We start from the raw sequence: 23,137 nt of genomic DNA on the forward strand, positions 1-23,137 counted from the left end.
AAGGTATGGCACAGGTGAGTCCATTTCTCTCTGAGGCTGGCGAAATTTCAGGGTGGGTACGAACCTGTGTCCAGGTAAATGCAAGGCGGGAGAGGAAGCTGAGGAGTAGGAAACGGAAGACACGGTGCCTAGAAAGCAGCAGGTCATCAAGCCTCTGAGGAGCAGGGCAGCAAAGTGCTACATGGGGACAACACGAGCACAGAGGCCAGCTGGGCTGGCAGGGTGTGAGGATGTGTGAGCATGTAGGCTGGCAGTTTCTACAGATGGCTCCTCACAAATAGCATCACCTTGAGGGGAGACGGGGTAAGAGTTAGGTCAGTTGGCTTTTTTTTTTTTCCTTTTGTTCTCGTTTTACTAAAAAATAAATCACAAACTAGATCTCTGTAGGCAGAAAGGGTCCCTGGGCGGTGCTGGGGAAGGGGAGCGAGGAAGTCTGTGCTGTTTGGTGCTGGTGCTATGGCTACACGAGGCTGCGTGAGCCACTGGAATACCTGCGCCTCTGAAGCAGCGAGCTGGGGGGGCAACCGCGCCACGGCGTGGAGGTGCAGGAGTCGGAGGTGACGTAGCGTGTCAGAGTCTGGTTGAGGGCCGGCTCCATGCGAGCGAGGCACGGCTTGTCCAGGACAATGACTTTGACAATCTGCTGGCACTGTACAAGTGTCCCCGCCGAGGCGGGGTGGGAGGGCACCAGTGCTGTCTCCAGCTGCTCCCGTGGCATGTTAAGACGCATGCTGGGCTGCATTCCACTCTCGGGCCCCAGGGCGGAGTTGTGCTGGTACGTTTGAAGCCTGTTGTGAATTGACACCTAGTTTAGAAACAGCCAAAGAAGCATTAAATGTTACAAGACTTTTCCCATCCGCTGCTACTGGCTGCCCTGAACACCCGCCACCGGATGACCTCACGTGCATTCAACCCTCCCTCCCTCAGAAAACCAGAATAGGTACAACCCTGGCTGCACAGTCCCCCTCAACAGCCCCATTGGCCCCATCCAGCCTAAGTGTCCCTGTCCTTTCCATCAGGTCAAAGGCAGTAGAGCCAGAGTTCCCAAATGCAGTGCTTTGATTATCCAAACAGCACAGGGAACACAAATCGATTCTAAGAGTGGAAGTGTCTGTGAATTCTCATGGAAATGAACAGACCTCAAGGCCATGACTTTGCCCCCCCCAGCGAAAAGGAGAGGGAGACCAGGCCACAAGGTTTCAGATAATCGAGGCTGTAGGTTTCAGCAAAATGACAGCAGCTGAATCTGAGATAGAGAGCGACAGAGAAACTCAAGCCTTTCCCAGCTCCCTGCCTTTCTAAGTAGGAAGGTGCACCACATGACTGGTTAATCTGTTTACAAAGGAAAAAGCAGAAACCTGACATAGTCTAGCAAAAGGCAGCTCCCTCTGCTCCATTTGATGGTTTGCCAGTGAAAACAAATGATTTTCAAAAGAAAAAAAGAAACAAAAAATGCCCATCTAGCTCATACAATGATAAAAGAAATTAATGATGAAATGGCAGCAGATTAGATAATCTCAGAGAAATGGAAATGCTCCTCTGCTGGCAGAGTAATACTTGGTCAGCTGAAAGCAGGTAGGGAAGCAGGAGGTCATCAGGGTTTCCACATCGAGGTGCTGATAATGGAATCAAATAAGGGAGCTCACTGAGACCAGTCTGAAAAGGAGAGCTGGCCTGGATGGGAGGTCCCTAGCAGGAGAAGTGCAGCAGGGAGATAATGCTTCCCAAATGATGGATGAGGTTATAGTTCCTCCTGGCAAGGACATGGGCTCATGGAGACCCCAAACCAGAGCTAAATTGCTAGCTTAAAACAGAATGTCAGTCAAGTGACACGCCCTGGGTAGGAAACAAGTGCTCGCAGGTTGTCATGGCACTTCCAGCCAGGCAGGGGTACAGGTGGGACAGTGGGGCTGTCCTGAGGCTCTGGCAGAGGCAGCAGCTGCACCAGCAACTGGGAAGGAGAAGCTGTGAAGTGCCCAAGCTGCCCACCATGCTGGAACAAGGATGAGCTGTCTGTCCCTATCCAGACATGGAGGTTGCTCAGAATCACCACACAGCAGGACATAACATTGTGTCAATATTCAATATTTATTCAGGTGTTGGAACATCCCATAGGAAAAGCTGGTTGCTGGGCCATGAAATGCCAATGACATTAGGATACATGGAAGCTGTTCTACACAGGGAGACACTTCTCCCAGCAGTAATAGGAAACTGGTGGCAGAGGCACCTTTCCCAGGATGGGGGTGTCTGCAGAGAAATAGGGTGCTCTCCAGGGAAAAGAAGCAGCACCTACTCCCCACAGAGAAGCTGAATTCTTTAAGTGAATATATGTTGTCAAGAGGGGAAAGAACTACCCTGGAAAAGGGAAGGTTCAGGACAATGGAGATATTTCAGACAGAGAGAGAGTAGGAAGTAGTTGATAAGATTTTCAGTGTGAAGATTGCATTTTCCTGTTTCCTCACAGGCAGTGAGAGTATGGGTATATGTGAAGAAACAGGCAACCCACTGGATGCTAGACATTCCTCCAAAGATAGATGTACACAGGACAGCCAAGCTCCCTGCCTAGGAAGGTGAAGCTCTAAGGAAAGTCTGGTGTACAAAGGCCATGCTTAATCCCCTTCAGGGGGATGGAGAGACAGAGCTGCAGAGATAGTGCAGGAAAGCTGGGCTGTGGGGAATTTGCATGTGATGCTGCATGGAGTTAGCATGTCAGGGAAGTCCTCAGTGGGGTTTTCAGTCTCCCCAGAAGCAGTGGGGTGGGTTAGTCTACAGCGTTTGGGAGCTTGGTCCATGAAGGATGTTACAGTTATAGAAACGGATTGAAAATGCTTTGAAGTTTAGTTTGGATTTGAAAGTTGTATTACCCGTCCTAGCAGTAACTTTTAATTGTATCTCTGGAAATTGGTAAAATTGTCAGTCTGGCTGGGGAGGCATTGATTAAAACCTGAGAAAAGAAACAACAGAGAATGTGAGAAGTGCTGAAGTGAGAGAGAATTACTTACCTCAGCTGCTCTGCACTCTACTTACCTCCACTGTGCTGTCTGAGACCTTCTCCCCCAAATCCTTCTTGCCTTTGAAATAAAACAAAATATCTCACTCACGAGATCTGCCCCTCTAGTCAAGAGCTGGCCCTCATACTGTGGACTGGAGAGTTAAAAGGAGAGGTGCAAGGCCAATCCAGACCCTCTTGCAACCTGTTAGCTGCTTAGTGGGGTAAGTTTCATCAGTTCAGGGAAGAAAATTGGGCCCGGTTCTTCAGAAGTTACCCATGCTCTATCAGTAACAGCTCTTTACCAGATATTACAGCTACAGACTGGGTAATGAGACTTCAGGGGTTTTTCTAGGGTATTTGAAGAACGTATATGCTTCATATTTCCACTATTTGGCCAAGGCTAAAGGACACAAAACTGAACACTTCTTTTTGCAGTTCTCACAGGAAAAGTGAGAACACATTTGCAAAGGCAGCACTCCTAGACCAAAAAAAGTTGGGTGCTGGGTGTCCTCTTACCTGTTGGAGAGCCTTGCTTAGACTGCAGCTCCATCTGGGCTCCATTGGTCCTTAAGGAGAGAGTCTTTGTCCCTTGCTGTTTCTCCAGTTCCCCTGCAAAACAGACATTTGGAAATGAATGACGGGAGGGATGGAGGGAAGGTCACCAGCATGTTGAAGGAATAAAATGGGAAATCAGCAAAGAGAATTAATGCAAGGAAATCACAAGTGAGTGTCAAGAAGGGAGAGAGGAACAGCCAAGAAAAAACAGAAACTGGAGAGGATATGATATATGAAGAAACTTATATATCTCTATAGGACCTTCTACAAATTACCTGCATTTATACAGGGTTGGCTAGTGCTGTACAGATGGGGACCGCTGCAGCTGAGCTACTCTGGCTCATCAGTCTGTACATGGAAAGGCCATCAAAGGCTACACGGACATCTTGTCTGTGTAAGGCCATGGAATGACAGACTGCTTGCCCTCAGGACAACTCTGTTAAAGGTACAGATCTATCCCAGCTATTTACAGATCATATTTACATAGTCAAAGAGTATGAAACAGAAAAGAATCTTCTGGGTGTGACAGTCTAAGCTTCCCTATTCCAGCTGTTGTATCACACTCCCTGTCTCATAAGCATTGTAAGTAGTTAAGTCCTTCCATTTCTCCTGCTGGCCAGTGGTCACAGAGTGCTTTTTCATCCTATCAGTGAACCCAGGAACATCCTGTGCAGACTTGTGCTGCTCATCCTCTTTGCCCCTGTTCCTGGAGAACACTTCCTTTACTCTTTTTGCCTTGCAGTCCCATGCAGTGTGATGGCATTGGAGTGTGAATTGTATGAGAGACCCTTACATTCAATTCGTATCTGTTCCAGTTCTGTAACTTCTGCTATTGACTCTTTCAGGTCTTCCACAAACTTCTGCATTTCCTCAGCACCCAGAGCACAGAAGTGTAGTACCTGTTTTTTCTCTGAGCCTGAAACTGGAGTCACCAGTGTGATGCCATGGGGGTAATCTGAAAAAAGAAGTGCCAGCAAAATAAAGAGGTGTTAGGCATTTTTGATGGAGTAGTTGGTTGCTTTGGTACATCTGAAGGACAGAGAGTTTTCAATGGAATTGCACACCCTGAGTTTGTCACACTGCCAGCTGTGGGAACCTGCACCACTGCAGCCCTCCAAGAGAACAGAAGGACCAAGCTGCAGCAGCAAGGCGTCACCAGCACCACAGTGCTGCCAAAACCAGAGAACTCCAGTTCTTAGTTACTTTTAGTGCAGCACTGGGCCTAGGAACCTGGGCACAGAGGTAAGACTGTAAAGCCTTTCTCAATCTGTGGAAGAGTAAACAGTGTTTATGAGGCCAACAACACTTTTTCTCTTGTGGGAGATGCAGCAGGAGAGGTTGTCTTCTGGGGTCAGAGCCACTGCATCCACAGTGGCAGGACTTGTCCCCAGTCTCTCCCTTCATCTGCAGAGAACACAGGAAGGGTGTTGGCACAGTGCAGGTGGGGAGCTCATTGCACTCTGCAGAGAGAATGGTAAAGGGAAAGATGTGTATTTGTAGGTCTCTGCTTAGTGGTCCTCACAGGCAAAACACCCAGGAATGTAAATGAAAGGCCATGCCCAGAGAGTGAAAATAAACAGCAAAAGGCCTTATGCGTTAAAGACCAAGTTTGTGAGCAGGGAGGTGATGACTGGAGATTCAGCCAACAGAATCAGGAGAACACAAGAATGCAGAGAATTTGCTACACTTTTGACTAGACTTCCTATATCATTTGCTCAATGGCTGGTGGTTTCAATCCCTTTCAATCCCTTTCCTCCTTTCCTTTCAAATTCCACTAAATTTAATTTCTGTATTCCCCTGTCTTGCTTTCAGTTCTCCTCCAGTGCTTCTACATCTGCCTGCCTTCCTTTATCAGTCTTTCCCAAACAAGCCAAGGCCTAACCTGTTATTTTCATCCAGCCCCATGCTCCCCCTGTTTGTATGCCAAGCTCTTTTCCCACCCTGTCTCTCTCATCTGTTCAGATCACAAGATCTTTGTGACATTTGCTGTACTGTCTCTGTGGGGGATACACAACAGGGCACCTTTGCCAGAAGATTTGGGCCCTCCCAGGATGGTCATGCCACCCCTGAAAGCTGATTCCAGCTCTGATGGTGCCTCCTGGGGATGCTCAGCTATGAATGGCCCTTTAGTTCACAGGGATGTGGGAGCCTCTGCCTGCTGCAGAGAAGGGTGTTGGGAGAGTGACTCATGCTGCCAGTAGAGTAGAGGAGGGATAGAAAAACCTTAGTATAGCCACAGTGCTGCTACATTTTGCCTTCCTTGCAGCATGTTTTCCAAAAATGGAGAGCACTGTGATCCCAGGGGATTGTGCCCCTGATCCCAGGGGCATCAGCCCTGCTTGCCTGGGAGTGCTGTGCTGCCCCTGTGCCTGTGCCAGCAGGAAGCCTGCCTGTTTCTGGAACTCCTGCACGGCACAACCAGCCCCAGTCATGACACATCATGGCTCCATTCCCAGACCATCAAGGTCAGGCTGACTAGGGCTGGCCTCCTGCCATGCTTTGGTGGGTACTGTTCCAAGGGCTCTGCCTCTGCCTTGGGAAGCTCTCAGCACAGCATGGCACAGTGCAGGGAGGTGGCAGCAGCACCTCTGCCTCTGCCAGCATCAACGGCAGCAGTGGGGGTTGTGACTTTGGGCATGAGGGGAGAGGGGCTCAAGCTGGCAGTTCTGGCATCAAGATTCTGCACCAACAGCTGGCTTCTGGGTGCTCAGTGGGATGGATATGGGAATTGTTTCCCCAGTCTTCACCACTGGTGTTGTTCCTGCCACCATAACGAACCAGATCCTTCAATGAGGCCCTTCTGCAGATGCTCAGACCTAGGAGAGGTACCAGGAGCTCCTTCTCATCACAGTGTACCCAAAGAGTGATCTCCTTGGCATAAGCCTCAGTTTTCTCTCCTCCACTTTTAACTGACAGAATCTCTCTCCTAATGCAAACTCACACAGCCCCTTCCCTCCTTCTCCTTTTCCCTGCCAAACCCCTCCAGGAAACCCAGGAGCAGTGGACTTACACTCATTCTCAAAGAGATGGAACTGCATCCCTAGCAGGCCGACTGACTTGCAGAATGTGTATGTTGAGGAGCTTTTCTTCTTCGGGCAGAGCTTGAGGATCTGTTGGAGGGAGAGAAGCATCATTGGTGCTGGGGAACAGTGAGGCAGGAACTATGCAAACTGCTCAAGGCAAAAAAGCTCTGGTAAGTGTATATGGGAGTAGTGTTTGCTGAATGACTGGGTCTTTGCAGGAGAGCTGCCTGGAATGCTGCACTTGTAACAAAACTTCTGGAATCCTGCAGGCATTGCCCTGGGCCCACTCAGCTCTCTCCCAGAGGTGCTTGATCGCCACATTTTGACTTTGGAAGGGTAATTCTGTTCACCAAGGAACAGATCAAAAGGCAAAAGGAAGCCTGTCATAAATACCTTAGAGCTGGGAACAAGAGCATATGAGAATGCTGTGCTGCCCTTATACCTCAGCACTTAGGACCTTGTACCTACCGTTCTTATGGATCTGGTTTATCCCATGGAGTACAGGGATAGCAGGGAGCAGACCCTCTCCCCAGGTTCAGAACTGTGCAAATGGCTGCAGAGAATAGCTGGGTAAAACTCTTATCCCCTCCTTCTACAAAAGGGTTTGGATTTAGCCTTGCATCTGCTGCCACCACAGTTTTACTTCACCATTAAATTCAGCAAGCTTCCATTTTGTTTGGCCTCCTTCCAGTCTCAGTGTACTCTGCTCTCCTGTACCTGCAAAATTCCATTGCTTGGGCAGGACACTTTCAAAAATACTCTGCACATCTGGGGGTCTGAGAAGTACTATCTAGTCTGCTACAGCCTTTTCTATGTTAGAAGGCAATGATTTTAAAGTGTCAGGCAGGAAAGATTTAAAGGGCACGAAGGACTCTGTGTACTGTAGCAGAAACAGACAAAAAAATGGACCACCCTTTCATGAAATGAACCTCCCTGCTGGCAAAGGCATGAGAGAGAGCAATAACATTGCTTGGATGGCTGTGGGATGATGTGACAGTTTGTTTTTTTTTACTGAAGTTCTAGATTTAGTAGGTTTTTAATGGTGAAGGGTCCAGAGCTCACAATGTTGATGAACTGGGAGCTGTCCTTGGAACAGAGGGAAAATGGATGTTGTGGGCTGCTTTCAGACTTCCTTACAGAAACCAGGGCAGGTTTTATTACTGCAGTGCCTGACTGCCAAGGCACACTCACCACCAGCAGGTCATTGAAGAGGAAGACTTCCCTTTGGTGAGCTGCCTGCTTCTGCACTTTGTTGACGTCGGTCACCTCGAAGAGGCGGCTGCAGCACACCAGCCGGCGGTGGGGCACCGACAGGACCTGCAGGGAGCACACAGGGGCAGGCAGGGGCTCAAGGAGGGGCCACTGGGGGTCTCCCCCACCCTCAGGCTGCACAACCCTGCCCAGTGACACAATTCCACCCAGTCTGCCCAGACAAATCACCTCCCCTCCACCGCTCCTTGCCATCAATTTTCCTGCTGGTGCAGTAACAGAGAAAGCCTTTGTGATCCGGGTAAATCAGACGGCAGACTAAATGCAACCTTCTCACTCATACATCCTATCTCTGGCTTCCAATCCTTGGGTCACTGCTCATCCTCTCTCACCCCACTGGACATCTGCAGGTTTCCTGGGCTTTGAGAAATCATTCTGCTTTATTTAGGATAAACAGTATGTAAGTTTTTGCACTACAGATTGGTTACTGCCAAAGAAGATGTCTGTACTTTGGGGATCTCTTAACCCCAGCAATTTTTAGGGAACTCATTAGAGACAGACAGATAAAATTGTTTTCTATCACTTTGCCTTTTACTTCCTACCCCCTTAAAAGGCCTGAAAGTTTGAAACACTGCAGAGCTATCAGTTGAGCCAGCCAGGACCTGCAGTGAAATTCATGGGCAAACAATTACAGCACTAGATACTGTAAACTCTGGCCAAGCAGATCCCTCAAAATTGGGAAAGAATGAGATAGCAGGAAATAAAGAGTTTGGAAAAAAAGGAGAACATTTGTAGAGACAAGCAAGGCAAGTATTACATAAGAGAAGAAAGGCATAGAGGAAAAACACAGAAAAGAGGGCAGGGAGAGAGGTGGGGACAGAAGGTTCTGGGTTCTCACCGTTTTCATTCCAACTATGGACTTCTCCACTTTGGTGACATAAGTGACATGGTCCTCATTAGATTTTAGCTCTTTCTGCTGGATCCTCTCATAGATCCCCACCACCAGCTCCCGAGGGATGTCAGCACCGTCGTCCACCCCTGCCAAGCAGAGAAAATGTTGGGCAGGCCAGCCAGAGAGAAAAGAAAAGGGAAGAACCAGGGGTACCTGGCAGGTCACTGCTGGCTCTGCACTGTGCAGTGCTGGGAAGTGAAGAGGAATAGCAATACCTCACTTTAGGCTGTCTCCTTTGTTTCTCTAATGCATCTAATGCACCAGCAGGAGAGACTGACATCTCTAAGGCCAATGCAGTTGATTTCATTATTCCATTGCTCTGCATGGTGGCTCCTTTCCATGCGTTCCCTAAGGTTTTATAGCCACAATTTCACATTCATTTATCTTGGGCCACTCAGCAGTAACCCCTGCATTGATTTTGTATCATCAGAAGTGCTAGATGTGGAGAAGGCCTATGATGGGATTCAGCAGCTCTTCCTGCCAATGCAAGCATCATCCCTCCTTGTCTGCTTGGTGACCTCCACCATTTTCCTTCTGTGTTGTCTCCTAGGAATAATGCTTTCCTGCTATTCTGTTTGTGGTATCTCTGCCTTGACCCTGCCTCTTTCCTCTTTTACATCTCCTTAGATAATTCTCCAGATTTTGCTGTCTGACCCTTCAGAGCCTGGCAGAAAAGTTTTTTTCTCACCCCTCCCCGAGCCAAACACTGAAAACCAAGTTTCCAGTCCTTCCTCCAAACTGAATTCCTCCAGTCATTTAATATTGATTTTCTCTGCATTCCCTGCAGCTCCCTGGTCTGAGCTGTACTATCCTGAGTGATGCAGCTGAGGACCTGCTGAGAAATGGAAAGACATTGAGATGTCCTGCTCCCTTACCTACATCCTTGCAAATGTATCCCAAACAGCAATTCCAGCACAGGCTGCTGAAGCTGCTGGCCTGGGCACTGGCCTGGAGGTGAGTCTGGATTGAAGTGTCTCTGCCTGGCTGTGAAGGGGTGACATTCACTTGCTCTAATGAGTTGGGGTGTGTTGCACACTGGAGATGAGTGACCCTCATGCTGATTTAATTCATTGTGTTGTGAACTGACAGTTTTTAAGGCAACTCTAAGTGTAAGTTAACATTAAAAAAAAAAAACCCTCTTTTTTTTTAGTGCTATCAATTGTAGTACTAAAGGGGGTGATGGCAGGCAGACCCATTCAGTATCTGTGGAATTCACTTGAAAGAGGGCCTCAGTGTCACATTATACCAGTCTGAACCAGCTCACAAATTGTGGAAGGTGTGGGAGGCTCAGATGACACTTTCTGAACAGCAATCAGGACAAAGAAACAAGTCAAAGGAACCCAGAAAAATGCAAAATCTTTAGAAAAGACAGGAATTTATGCTGGAAAAACTTTGAGGGAGCTTCATATGAATTGCAGATGTGCAGTAAGAGAAACTTGGAAAATGGCTGACCTAGGATGACCTAGGAACGAATATGGCTGGGAAATTAGACAATAATTTGTCTAGACATGATGTCAAAAAGGCCAAACAATACTGAGCTGAGTTAGTAGATCTGAAAATAAGAAAAAAGCAGTAGCTCTATATGTTGTGACCACATCTGAAAAAGTGCTTTTAACAATATATTACCAAGATGGAAAAGACTGACCTTCAAAATTGAGGAAAATTGATTTGGGGAACTGATGTATCAGAAATTGCAAAGAAATAATGTATGCATGAACTCTGTCACGCCTACAGTTACTATAAGTAATTGCAGGCAATTAAGAAGGGGAAGATTTAGCCTGAATAAAAGGAAAATGTGTTCATATATTCAAAGCAGCAAGTAGGACTTGTTTAGCACAACCCAGCAGGGTCTGAGAAGGATGGAGCTGAACAATAGGAAAGTGTAATACAATGGACTGTTTCCAAGCAATGAGATATCTTAAAAGATGAAGCCATCTCTCAAAGGAAAATGGTTGGTTTCTGAGAAGGCTGGACAGCTTTCTGCAGAAAACAAAGTTAATTAGAATTTCCCTTCCCCAGCACCTTAGAAGGCATCTCAAAGGGCCTTCCATGTCTGGCTCACAAGCAAGCAGCAGAAGACCTGAAGAAAGGCAGCTCCACTAGGTTTTTCCTGCCTTCATCTAGGCAGAATTCAGAAAAGCAAGAGGGTAAAAAAGAAACATCAAGGCAGAACCCTCACCTCTCAGATTGCGAATGAAGTCCTCCAGCATCATCTTCCTGTCAGGCTTGATGTTGGGGCTGTACATGTCTGTGTTGAGGAGGATGATTGCAAAGGCCAAGATGAAGATGGTGTCCGGGTTGTGGAACTGCTGGACCACATCTGGGTTGCACATGCAGTACCTCTGGCTGCAGCAGGAGGGATGCACACACTCAGCATGGAACATGGGAGCCCTCTGCTCCAGCTTGGCAATGCCTTTACCAAAAGCAGATCCCATTCCTTTCACCCCACCCCTCACACATAAGAGAAGGAACCCACTGCTCTCTGAAGGCAAATTTCCCCACCAATGGCTGAAGTAGGCCACTGAAACCTCAGCCTTCTTGTCCTCAGGAAGCAAAAAGGCAAGTGAGGCTGGAGTGGACTGCTCAGAGTGTGTCAGTACACAAGTGGTGTGTGCTCCAGCCTGCCTGGCTCAGCACTCCTCTGGATGCACCAAAGGAGAACAGAGCAGCCCTGCAAGCCCCTCTGCTTCTCTTCCCTGTTCCCAATGAACAGGGAATCCCTTGCTGGAAGCCATGTCAGGACTGGCCTCCCTCTGGCCCCCGGTACCCTTCATGCCACTGAGGCTCTGACAAGGCCACAGCTGTGACGCAGCACAGAGGACTCCATCCTTCAGGAGCCCCTCCATGATCCCCCTCTCTGGAAGGGAACTCTGTGGACATTCTCTCCATGACTGCTGTTTTTTTGCCTTGTGCTGTGTTCCCTGCTTCCCCTGGTTGCAGCAGTGGGGCTGCAGGGCTCCTGCTCTTACCTGAAGGCCTCGATGAGCCGCTCCACCTTCTGCGCCTCCCCCTGCACGCGGATGTGGGCCTGGAATTTCCGCAGGGCTTCGTCCAGCTCCATGCCTGAGAAATCCATCTCGTCCACCACACAGCTGTGAGAGGGGGACACAGCCTTCATCAGAACAGCCTCCTGTGGATGACACCAGGCAGGCTCCTCCACTGTGGCACTGAGGCCCAGTCCCCAAGGGAAATCCCATGGGAGCGGCCCTGAGACATCGCTATGGCGTCCTGGATCCTGCTTACCACAGGCAGTGATTTCACTGAAGGGATTCCTGCATTCTACAGCTGGTGAGCAATTCTTGTGCTTTACTATATATTTATATATACATATATATATGTGTGTATGTGTGTGTGTGTGTGTGTATACACCATCATATATTTCTATCACACTGTCAAAACCCAGGAAATTCCTCTGGCTGCCCTGGAGGACTTGAGCCTCTGCCCGGGAGCTCAGAGACCTTGGCACAGAGCCCAGGACCCCTGTGCCTTTGATCTTAACCCATGGAAAAAATTATCACCTTTATATTCTCTATATATAAAGAATTACAAGACAAGAGAGTTTAAGTAGAATAATAGTTAGTTTGTCATGGGGTGAAAAAATAGATTTTTGAGGTTTTTAGAATGGGGGCTCGGGGTCCCAAGATGGAGAAATCTGGGCATGCCTTGTCCTTTTTCCTTCTTCTTCCTAGCCTCCATGTTCTGGGTGGTGCTGGCACTTTTGGATTGGTTTAGAGTCGAAGCTCACTGTCTAACATAGGTGATAGGTATTGGGAAGTTATGGTAAATAATGTACACGTAGTTTTTAGTATAAAAAGATAACACAGCCCTGAGGGTGCCCAGAGTGCCTCTGTCTGACCTGCTAAATGGACCTTGGCCGGCCAGAGAAAGAAATTTATAGATAAGAAACAAGAAACAACATTGAGAACAAGAACAGAAGAGTCCTTCTTCAACTGCTGGGCTGGGAAAAGAGATTTTCTAATGCATCTTGGGGTCACTCTGACCAGCAGAGGTTCTGAGGTCACACCATAGACAGTATATACATTCACATGGGCATATACAGAGAAAGTATGTGTACATATATATGTATTGATACTTACCTGTATCTATATAGATATATAGACATCTATATTGACATAGATATTTAGACACCTGTATCAATATCAATAAGACCAGAATCAGCTCAGAGGAAATAGGAAATGGAAGCTGTTGTACAGAAATAACATGCAACATTACCTGCTCATCTGGTGGCACTTTTCATTTTGGTGTGATTCACTGCCCACTGGAAATTCAGGGCCAATTTAGGTACCCCAAGAAGTGCATGACACCTCTCTTATTTCCCACTAAAGCATTCTCATCCTATAAAGGCCCTGCTTTTAGTCTCCAAAACCTACCATTACGGTACTTGCTCTCTGTATTAGTCAAATAATCTACTTGTTCTTATTCTTACTGCATGATATATCAGTCACTTGTAATGACAACACCTTTCTCATGTGGCTTCAGCACATTCTGTTAGCATATTCCTACCTTTTGTGCTCAGGTCATTACTGCAGCATTAATCAAAAGAAACCCCTGTTCATAATGTCCCTCAGGCCCAACTTCCCATTTCAGCAGAGTATGTAGGCACTAATGTCTGTATCAGCCAATTTGCTCCCCTGTTTATTATTCCTCTGCTAATTTCTCTCCCTTCCACTCTCAACAAAAAATTTCTCATGTCCAAAGCTTTGCTGAAGTCTAAATTTATGTTCTGCATGTCCCCTCTCTAGAAAACTAGTTATTCTAACAAAGACAGACATTGAATTACTCTATTTGCCACTGACTTTGGTATGTACAATTTATCTACCTGCTTGTCATTATTCTTACCCAAAAAAAAAATTTAAAAACTGAAATTCTATCTGACAGATGAAGAAAATCACAGGTGCCAAAATCCCATTTTCTTTAAACCTTCATTAAATACAAATCACTAATTTGCTAATGGGACCACTTCGACATTAGAAGTGCATTAAAAATTCAAGAACTTCATATTTTCTGCTGCTTTTTACCTTGGAGGCTCCTTCTATGAGCCCCTTAACCCCTTTATTTAATTTTTTGCATTGTGTTTGGGGTAAAGGATATGTCATGTGGTAAAGGATAAACTGATCCCACATTTAAGGTTATTAAGGAGGAAATTTTCCCCAAGACAGGTTGTCTGGGACTTTATGAGGAGTGGTATAGGGGAAAAAAGAGGGGGAGGGGATTAGCTCTCTTCTGGATCCTTCTGTTTCCTAGGATTATCTGGAAATTTGGCCAAAAAAACCTCTACTAATAAAGGGATATGCTGTTACCAGTTTCTTCCTTTCTGAGATGAACTGGGGGTGTTTCTGTTGGTCGTTTCTAAGTGCTGCAATTTGCTGTGGGTTGTTGGAAAGTGGTTTGTGATCTAAGCTGTTGAGTGCCACATGCAGCCTTGCTAGAATAAAAGTCTGTTGCACAATTCCTCAAATGGGTAAGGGACAGAGATCTGAACTCAGAAATGTCTCTGCATTCCTCCATTGCCTTATTGATTCAGGAGTTATCATCATTTAGCTGGGGTGACACCTGCAGAATAACTTACCAACAGCTCTGACTGAACATAAAAGTGCTTTGTATCTCCTGAGGTTGGAGTTGTTACAACCTCAGCTAGGAAGTGAGGGCTTTTTCTCTGCACAAAGTCCATATAATCGAAATTCAGAAACAAATAGGGAGCAAGGGAAGAGAATCAAAGGGACTGCTCTCATAGGAAATCTTCTATGAAATATTTTTTTATCTCTCCAAGAGGTGGACTGCAGGAACACTTGGCAATAAGAAAAACTTCCTTCACTGCATCTTTCCTTTTTTATTTTTATTTTTCTCATACTTCTACTCAGTCCCTTGGGTTAACATCAAGGCATTCTGCTTCTTGGAATTTATCGTTGATAGTAAAAACAGTTTTCCTCTTGTTAGTTGTTATTGTGTTCACAGCTGCAACCACCTCTGCACTTGAGCTTTTGTTATTATTTTTTAATCCTTTCCAGTGTGCAAGTGTTTCTCAGCACTGACCCCGGTGATTTTGCTGCTATTGTCTGCTTCCAGACATGTGAACACTGAGTGCTTGCATGCCCCAGGGACACCCACTAAAGTCACCTTAGTAGCCCCAATCCACCAGCTTTAAATCATCTACCTTTTGCTTACTCCTTCCCTCTTTCATCAGTCTTTCCCCCTCCACACAGGCTGCCCTAAAACATCCTCCACTTTGTGTACAAATCTTGAGTAATACAATCAATGCCCTTAATACAGAAAGTATGGAGCCTTCATTAGGACAAGTAGGACAAGGCAGCTGTTCACAGCTCTTTTCAAACTCAAACAGGCATTGTTACTTGAGTTATGCTCAGATTCTCCTAGGAGGGTTTCTCTCACAGACTGACTGATGCAGGTTTCCTTTGTAAATTCTAACTCCTGGGAGTCTCTTCCATTTGTCTCTCAGCCCAAAGAACAGTGTCCCCTGTCCTGCTTACTGAGAAAAGTTGATCAGGCAGAAAGGACAGGTTAGGAAGAATGTTTGATTCAAGCAAAGTCAGCCTGTGCTAGGATTTGATTTATCTGACAAATCCTGTGCCAAAGGTCTGAAGAACAGCTCCTAGAGGAGCCATCAGGTACCAAGCTGCCATTTCTGCTGTTAGACAGGCAGAAAAAAAGATGGGTCAGACTTGTCTGTTACTTTTGTGTGCAAATTTGACACAGCAAAGTCCATTCAAAGAGCCAAGCAGGCTTGTGTTATGATCTGCCATGTTCCTCCTCCTCTTCCTTGTGCTATGGGTCTGCCATGTTCCTCCTCCTCTTCTAGACAGCTGGAAGTTTTGCAGCCTTCCCTGACTTCAGATTCCTGCACAGACTCACATTATCTTTCCAAATGCTCTCTGTAACTGTGTCAGACATCCCCTGAAGTGCAGCACAACTTTTCTTCATGAAACCAGAGCAAGGAGATCTTTTCTTTCCAAGCTAGAGACCATGGGAACTGACAAAGGATATGAGAGTGGGTGGCTCTCTGCATCCAAGGAATCAGCCAAAAACTTATGTGCACATGCCAAAACCAGTGATGAGTTCATTTCCCACAAACAGCTGGACACCTGTGAGATGCCTATTCCAGGACAGCCAAGAGGCTTGAGAGATGATGATACAGGGACACGGTAATCACCTTATAAAATCTCATCTTTCAACTCCTTCCTGCCCAGGAACATGCAACAAGCCACAAAAATTGAATTCACAGTGCATCCAGAGATTCATTTAGCACACTGTCTGCAAGGATATGATTTTGGATATTTGGATCATGTTGAAGTGAGCAGGAAAAGCACTGACTCCCTGCCTCATGAACAAGGGGGTGGGGGTTGAGGACCCTTGGGCCACCTGTGTATGTGAGGACTTTGATCTGCCCTGAGGCACCTCAAAACAACAAGCAGAGAATTCCACACCAGGTTCCAGGACCAAAGAGTGGGCTCCTAGATGGATTATTATGCTTAGATGTTGTCTCTGTTGTAGCCTCCTAGGCTACAGGGGAAAGATCCCCCTAAAAGTGGGTGGACATAATGGCAGAAGAGCTGTGAGGTTTTAGCACAGGGCTAAGCATGGCAAAAGAGCCTGTGGCAAAAGGGTTCAGTGAAGACAGGAAGCAGCTGTACCATGTGGGGCTGGGAACTGCTCACCCAAGTGTAATGACCTATTTTCCAGCTTTTCCGCTCAGGTGACAGTGCAGCAGGGGCTGGGATGCAGCTAAAAGCATCTGTAATGAACCTGCAGCCTCCACTCAGGGAGGGAGCAAGGGGGGAGGCAGCCAGGTGGAAAGTTTAAACTCACAAGGCACAAAGATATTTAATAAAAACCATCCCTTTTCTCAGCCTCCCTAATTATACAGTTTTCTGAAGGTGAATCAGGATTTGGGTGCATTGTAGAAGAGCTCAGCTTCCTGGAAGGAGATTGCCCTGCATGTGCAGGCAGAACAGAAAGAAAAGTCAGCAGGACTCCCTGATTCCATGCACCAGTGGCTACAGATGTGTGTCCCAATCCTGCCTTACCCACTCTCTTGGGAAGGACAGTCTCTACAGTGGAGACCATGCCCACACTAGACTTCCCTTTCTGGAGAATGCTACAGGATTGCTGTATTGCCTGGTTTTGTCCTGGGCTGTCATGCCTGCTCTCCCTCCCATGGTTATTGGTAGCTCACATGGCTACTTGGGAATCTACTCCTTCCTGAGTTTCCCTGGGGACTAGGCAGGTTCAAGCTGCACATTCAGCCTGCCCAGGCCTGGCATGGGAGGGCTGTTCTTACATTTGGTGTGTGCCACAGCCCTGCTTGCAGCTGGAGGTCAGAACTGTCTAACACGATCTTCCCTGTGTCCTGTTTCCATCACATCCTTGTCTATTGCTCCTGCTCAAATCCTCCTGTGATGAAAGTGCCCTACTGACCTTCTGTAGCATCCTCAGTAAAAAGGGGAAAGAAGGCTAGTTTGGGCTAACCTGGCAAGTCCATCTGTCTGTCCAAGAGGAACCTCATTCTTCTCTGAGAGGCAGTCCCTTTGCTGGGCTCCCAGCTCTGCATGTTCTGGGAGCAGCTTTTCTCTCCCTGACTTTCCATGACAGAGAGAGAAGACAACACACGCTTGACAGACAGGAGACCTCCTCAACCCCAGGCAGAATGTCTCCAACAGCAACTTCCACTCTTATCACCAGCCAGACCCCAACTCAGCACAATGTCTCCTCTGCTGGAATCTCTGCCCATTCCTCCTCTGACAACAAGTGCACCAGGACAGCCACATCTGCACTTCCAAATCCCATAAGCTGAACAGAAACCATCCAGTACCAGCACAGCTGACTCCATTCATGAAATCACTCACATTATCTTGTTCATGAATGAACTATGAATGGAAGTAATTCCTGAGTCAGGAACAGGTGGAGGGAAAGAATGGACTAAAGTGAAGGAAAGTATGAAGAAAGGAGAACAAAAGCAACAAATAAACACAAAATGAAGAAAGGATGCAAGAATGATGACGTGTCTTATGTTAAAACTATGTGTTAATGCCTTGGGCCTGACTTTTTCAAAGCAACAGAATTATTTTTCTGCAGTACTTGACAAATAGATTTGATTAAAACTGCTCAGTACCACATGGGTCCTTTAATGGGCCAGGCTACCTCTCCCCAGATGTATTCCCTGGACTGGTAAACACTGAAACCCTGGGGCAGGTCTTCAATGACTCCCTCTCACTGGCTGCAGGACAGCCTGTAGGAGATTCTTGGATCTTACTGGATCTTCTCAGATTCTTCTGGATGCTGATCACAGTGAGTGGTTATTTTGTGAGATGCTTAAAATAGGTTACAAGTGGGATTTATGCCCTGCAACACAAAATGCCTAAAAGCTGCACATCCAGACTAAACCAGCACACTGAGAAAAACAACACTCTTGAGGGCCCCGTGTCTCTCCATTGACAAAAGGAATTCATAAATTTCTAGAAGACACTAAACTTGGTGGTGGCCAACAAGTGAGATAAATCCTAGTCTTAAAGACTGAAGTCTTTTCTATACAAGAAAATTACATACTGCATCTTCCTAAAGAGACAGACCTGAGTGGTTCAGTGTTATCAATGCGTGTGTGTCAATTATAGTCAGAAACTGCTGAAAATCTCCTGCTCTCTCTGTTGTTCCTCTGGCTAGCATGTAGAACTACTTGTGAATTATCCAAAAACCTTTTTTGAGTTCCAAGAAAATCAGTTTAAGGTTGAGAGATAAGAGCATGAAGATGGAAGGGAGATTATAATTTCAGGGCATTTAGGTGCTGGGCGTGAAGGTGTGGGAAGGCAAAATAGCACACCAAAGTGCTCAATCCTCATAAAATGCTTACCTCACCTAAACCCCTGCCCTTTTACATAAAAGGCTTTGCAACCAGCATAGCACTTCTCTGGACTTTTACGTTCACTGGTGGCAGTAAAGTGGGATCATCTTCACAGTGCCAAACACCACTCTGCACTCCTGAGCTCTGCTGTTTGACAGCAGGAACAGGCTTCTCTGTCAGCCAGCACAGCTTCCAAATCTGCAGAAGCCAAGAGAACTCTGCAGAGTCCAGACCTAAGTCTGGACATCACAGCTGAGTCTGGAGTTTATAACCTGGGCAGCTCTGCCCTGCCTCAGAATGCACAAGGGAGGCTGGCACTTTTGCAGATGTTTTAAAAGCTGTGCTATTATTTATTCATGCAGCTGAGTTAATTCAACCTGGATGCAATAGAAACATTGCTCACAATACACAATTGCAACATAAGTTTTCACATCAAGCAAAAGCTAAACTAACACACCAAGTAGCATCAATAATTGAACTTGCTTTTGGGAGGTAGAGGAGGCTCCAGGGTCAGGTTTGGGATGTGAAAGAGCACAGACATCTCTGCCTGCATACAAGCTTCCTCACTGCAGGTGATCACAGCCTGTCCAAGCACTACTGCCTGCTCATGGCCACCCTGCCTGGCCATTTGACCTCAGCAGGACTAAGTGCCTGTTCTTCTCCTGCCCATTTGGGCCACAAAAATGACTGTGGCATTGGGCAAACAGTGCAAGAGCTGCTGTATGAGCTCTCCTGTGTGCTGCATGCTCTCCAGGGAATACCATGTACCTTTACTGAGTGTGGGTGAATGTGGGGACAGCAAGACAGCCCTTGCAGAGTCTGTTCTCCCAACCTGTGTCAGTGTTCCTGAGCTAGTTTGATGGGAGTTGGATGGGGAATGAGAACCAGACAAGGCCTTAGACAGTTCCAAAATGCCAAAAGGTCTTTGATCTGTCTCTTGCTCCCCTATAAACAGCTTGTAAGTTGTGACCAGCCCTTGAGACACAGTGCACTGGAAATGCCAGCACACTACACTACACTGCCAGCCCTCTTCTTCCTGCAGCACGGACAGGAAAAATATCCAGGATTATAATTCTGGGCCATGATTTCTCCTTTCAATGCCTTATTTCCATGCATGGCACACTGCTGGGTGTGCAGCCATTGCCCATCCAGCTCTCATGAGCAGCTGATGAAAAATTTGCTTGCAAAACCCACCAACTATGCTCAAGCATACCCCCAAGCTCAGAACTGGCACAGGAAGAAAGCACCTTCAAATGGCACAGCTACAACCAGCTGAATGCGCATGTTTTTCCCTTCCCGTTTTAGAATATTCCACATGTATTTTAAGTCTACTTTTATCTTTGCCTTTATGGAAGACAAATCAGACATTTATTGTGAAGAGGGGATGGCAGCGCAGATTGTCAGTGCAAGCATATCATCTGTTGCCTGGCAAGATCAGACACAGGCTTGAACCCTGAACTCAGACCCAGTTGTTTGATACCTGCTCAAGTACAATCCATGCACACAGAGCCTCAGTATCTCAGTCCCCATTTTTGAGCCTTGTTTTCTACAGATGTTAATAGGATGGGCAAGGTCATTCCTTCACTGAATATTTGGAGTGTTACCATGAGAGGGGCAGTGGAAACTTTGAGTAATGAGCATGATGGAGTAGGGCCACCTGCTCCAATGGCCCCCAGGCCTCATGGAGAAACAGGACAGGCAACCCCAGTGCAGCAGCTCCTGGGCACTGAGGCTGGGAGGCTGACACCAGGCTTTGCAATAGGCACTGTTCACTGCTCCCAGGAGCTGCTGACATTGAGTTTGTGGTCCCATGTGAGGCAGAGGAACATGATGCCAAATTTACAATTACAAGGAAGTGTCAGCCTGTTGTTGCAATATTCCCCTGTGTGTGCAGAGGCTAGGTTTGGACCTGAGCAGATTATCTGTGAGGGGAAGCAGCCCACACAATGCTTACTGGAGAAAAAGAGGCAATTACTTTTAATTGTAGTTCTCAATGTGAAGAGACTGGACAGCACATGTGTATTGTTTCTGGACAAATCAATACTCCTACAGTATATTAAAAAAGGAGATGGCCCAAAGGTCAGGCGGGTACCTGCAGAAATAAGTAGCAATTGCAGCTGCAATTAATTTTAAAATTTAGGCCTAGATTTGGCTCTTGAACTTCAGCATCCTCCAGTTTTTCTCTGGAGTAGAAGTGGTACGTGGATGCGAGTTGGTGTTTTTTTATGGTTTGATTCAAGAGAAACCACTGCAAAATTCAAGGGAAATAGAGAACATTTTGGAGAATGGGAGAATGTAATAAAGGACCCAGTGCAAAGGACTTCTTGCCTAAAGGAAGGGCAGCTCTCACTAAGAGTTGTGCTTCTGCATAATAAAAAAAAGACACAGCTGAGTGCTGGTCATGCCTTGAAATGGGTCTCTGAATGAACTAGACTTGAAAGAGGAGAGATGTGCAGGCTGAGAGAAGCATGGCTTTTGACCAGGAGAGGGTCACGGTGAGAGAATTGAAGGAAACAATCCAGCAAAGGCAGCCACTGAACAGAAGCAGGAAGGGAACCTCAGATTTGGTTCTGAAATGGGGCAGCTCAGCTTGTTGGAGATTTTGGAGTGGGGATGTTCCTCAGTGCTCCGTGGCTGCTGTGGCAATGACAAGCCCTTAGTAGCATGTTTTTATATGCAGGCCTCCTCATCACCAAAAACAGTTCCTTGTAATTATCCTCATAATGCAGTTGGACCAACTCAAAGGGCCACCAATTTCCAACTTGGATAGAAGGAGAACTGAGTATGTAGCCAGCATTCTTCCTGCTGGTCTCACAGCAAGAAGCAGATATTTTTCCTCCTCTGCCTCTCTCAGTACTTCCCAGAAGGCATCAGAGGTACTTTATATGGATGGGATGAGACCTCAGCCAAAGAGTTTCCCAGCCCCCAAACCTGTCAGCATCAGTTGTTCTACCACCTGACAGTGCTGAGCTCCTGCTAGGTGACCACAGGCCTGCTGAGGAAGGACTGAAATGAAAGAATTGATGATATGAAGGGTGACACACATAGCTGGGAAATGTGTTTAGGGACACCAGATAGGGACTGGCAATGGTGGAGTTCCTGAAGAGTGGGGACAAAGGGGCATGGAGTGCTTGCTGGCGCAGCAAGGGGCAGAGTGGGCTGGCAACTCCTTTAGAGTGGAGGGAGGAGGGGAAGAGATTTCCACACTTACTCCAGAACATCCCTGTTGAACTGCTTCTTGCTGTTGCCCAGGAATTCCCCAATCATCTGGCGGCTGAGGCCCTTGCGCTGCAGCAGGAAGTGTGCCACCCCAATGGGGGTGTCTGGGATGAAGCCTCGCGAGATCAGGAACTGGATCCCTTTGTCTGGGTTTCTGGAAGGGAAGGACAGAGACATGGTGAGTTTGCATGAGCTCTTGGAGGCATTGCTGCCTCTGGCTCACCCCATGGCTTGCATCAGTGCAGCCCTTGGTATGTGCCTGGGCTCATATGTGTTCATGGTGTGTCAGGAATGGGACTGGTTGGGGTGAGGAAAAGTGACTTGCTGTGTGCCCCCCTAGCTGCTGCTGAGGACAAAAAGATGTCATAGGACCTGCTGTGTCACTTGCAGCACCTGCTGTCACCTGGTAATCACAAGTGGCATCCCACTGCCACAACAGATCCTACTGCATTGTACCATGCCTCATAAGTGACTCTTCTGCCATCCATGTGCTCCACAGTCAGAGGCCCTTCCCTCTATGAAGAAACTTAGGAGACATTCCTGCCATGGTCTATGGGCAAATAAGGCTCAAGGCTCCAAGGAGATAACCAAAAGTGGGCATGTTTTCCGTTAAACAAATAATTTTGTTTTTCATAGATTTTCAACATTCATTGTTGAGTGATACTGTTTTTACCTTCCTCACCTGAGCTTGATGTTGGCTGCCTGAACAGAAATCCCATACTCAGATTTGTTTATCTCTCCTCTACTCCCCCCAGCCCTTAGCTGTGATTTTCTTCCCTTCTCTATTGATTCACGCCCTCAGGCAGAAATCTTTGTGTGTGAGAGAAGGCACCCAGAGCATGCTTTGTCAGGAGAAGGGAGGGAGCAGTGTGCAGCTCCCAGACAGAGGGCTTTTCTCCCTCTGGGGCTGTGAGCATCTCTCTGAGAACAGGTCTGGTGCTGAGTGGGCCTGATTGCCTGGCTGTGGGAGTGATTTTCTGCTTCTTAATGTGCCAGTGTCTGTGCCTGCACACACAGCTCTTATGAAGCAGAGTGGTTTGGGTTGGGAGAGACCTTTAAAGGCCATCTACTCCAACCCTCCTGCAGTGAGTGGGGTCATTTTCAACTAGATGAAGTTGCTCAGAGAACCCTCCTACCTGATACTGTTTATCTCCAGGGATGAGGCATCCACCACCTCTCTGGGCAACCTGTGCCAGTGTTTCACCACCTTCATTGTAAAAATCTTCTTCCTTACATGTAATCTAAACCAGCCCTCCCTCAGTTTAACAGCATTACCCCTGGTTCTATTGCCAGGGGCCCTGATAAAACATCTG

General features: G+C 47.0%; 1 protein-coding gene across 5 annotated transcripts in view; it reads right to left on the reverse strand.

The window, feature by feature from the left end:
- Positions 1 to 8: 8 nt before the first annotated feature.
- Positions 9 to 23,137, reverse strand: part of IQSEC3 (IQ motif and Sec7 domain ArfGEF 3) — a 52,181-nt gene continuing 29,052 nt past the window's right edge. Inside the window, exons 3-13 of one of the 5 annotated variants that reach the window (XM_005421028.2) lie at positions 21,817 to 21,978; positions 11,701 to 11,823; positions 10,911 to 11,077; positions 8,678 to 8,817; positions 7,762 to 7,887; positions 6,558 to 6,657; positions 4,341 to 4,502; positions 3,509 to 3,601; positions 3,028 to 3,071; positions 2,865 to 2,944; positions 658 to 788 (exon numbers count right to left, since the gene is read on the reverse strand). In XM_005421028.2, the coding sequence (XP_005421085.1) occupies positions 2,870 to 2,944; positions 3,028 to 3,071; positions 3,509 to 3,601; positions 4,341 to 4,502; positions 6,558 to 6,657; positions 7,762 to 7,887; positions 8,678 to 8,817; positions 10,911 to 11,077; positions 11,701 to 11,823; positions 21,817 to 21,978 (1,192 nt within the window). In that variant the 3' untranslated portion in view covers positions 658 to 788; positions 2,865 to 2,869. Of the gene's footprint in view, positions 806 to 2,864; positions 2,945 to 3,027; positions 3,072 to 3,508; positions 3,602 to 4,340; positions 4,503 to 6,557; positions 6,658 to 7,761; positions 7,888 to 8,677; positions 8,818 to 10,910; positions 11,078 to 11,700; positions 11,824 to 21,816; positions 21,979 to 23,137 lie in introns of all 5 variants that reach the window. The other 4 variants (XM_031057055.1, XM_031057053.1, XM_031057054.1 and 1 more) reach the window with 4 other exon arrangements.

This window comes from Geospiza fortis, unplaced genomic scaffold, assembly GCF_000277835.1.
Source record: "Geospiza fortis unplaced genomic scaffold, GeoFor_1.0 scaffold10, whole genome shotgun sequence".
NCBI classification, from domain to species: Eukaryota; Metazoa; Chordata; class Aves; order Passeriformes; family Thraupidae; genus Geospiza; species Geospiza fortis.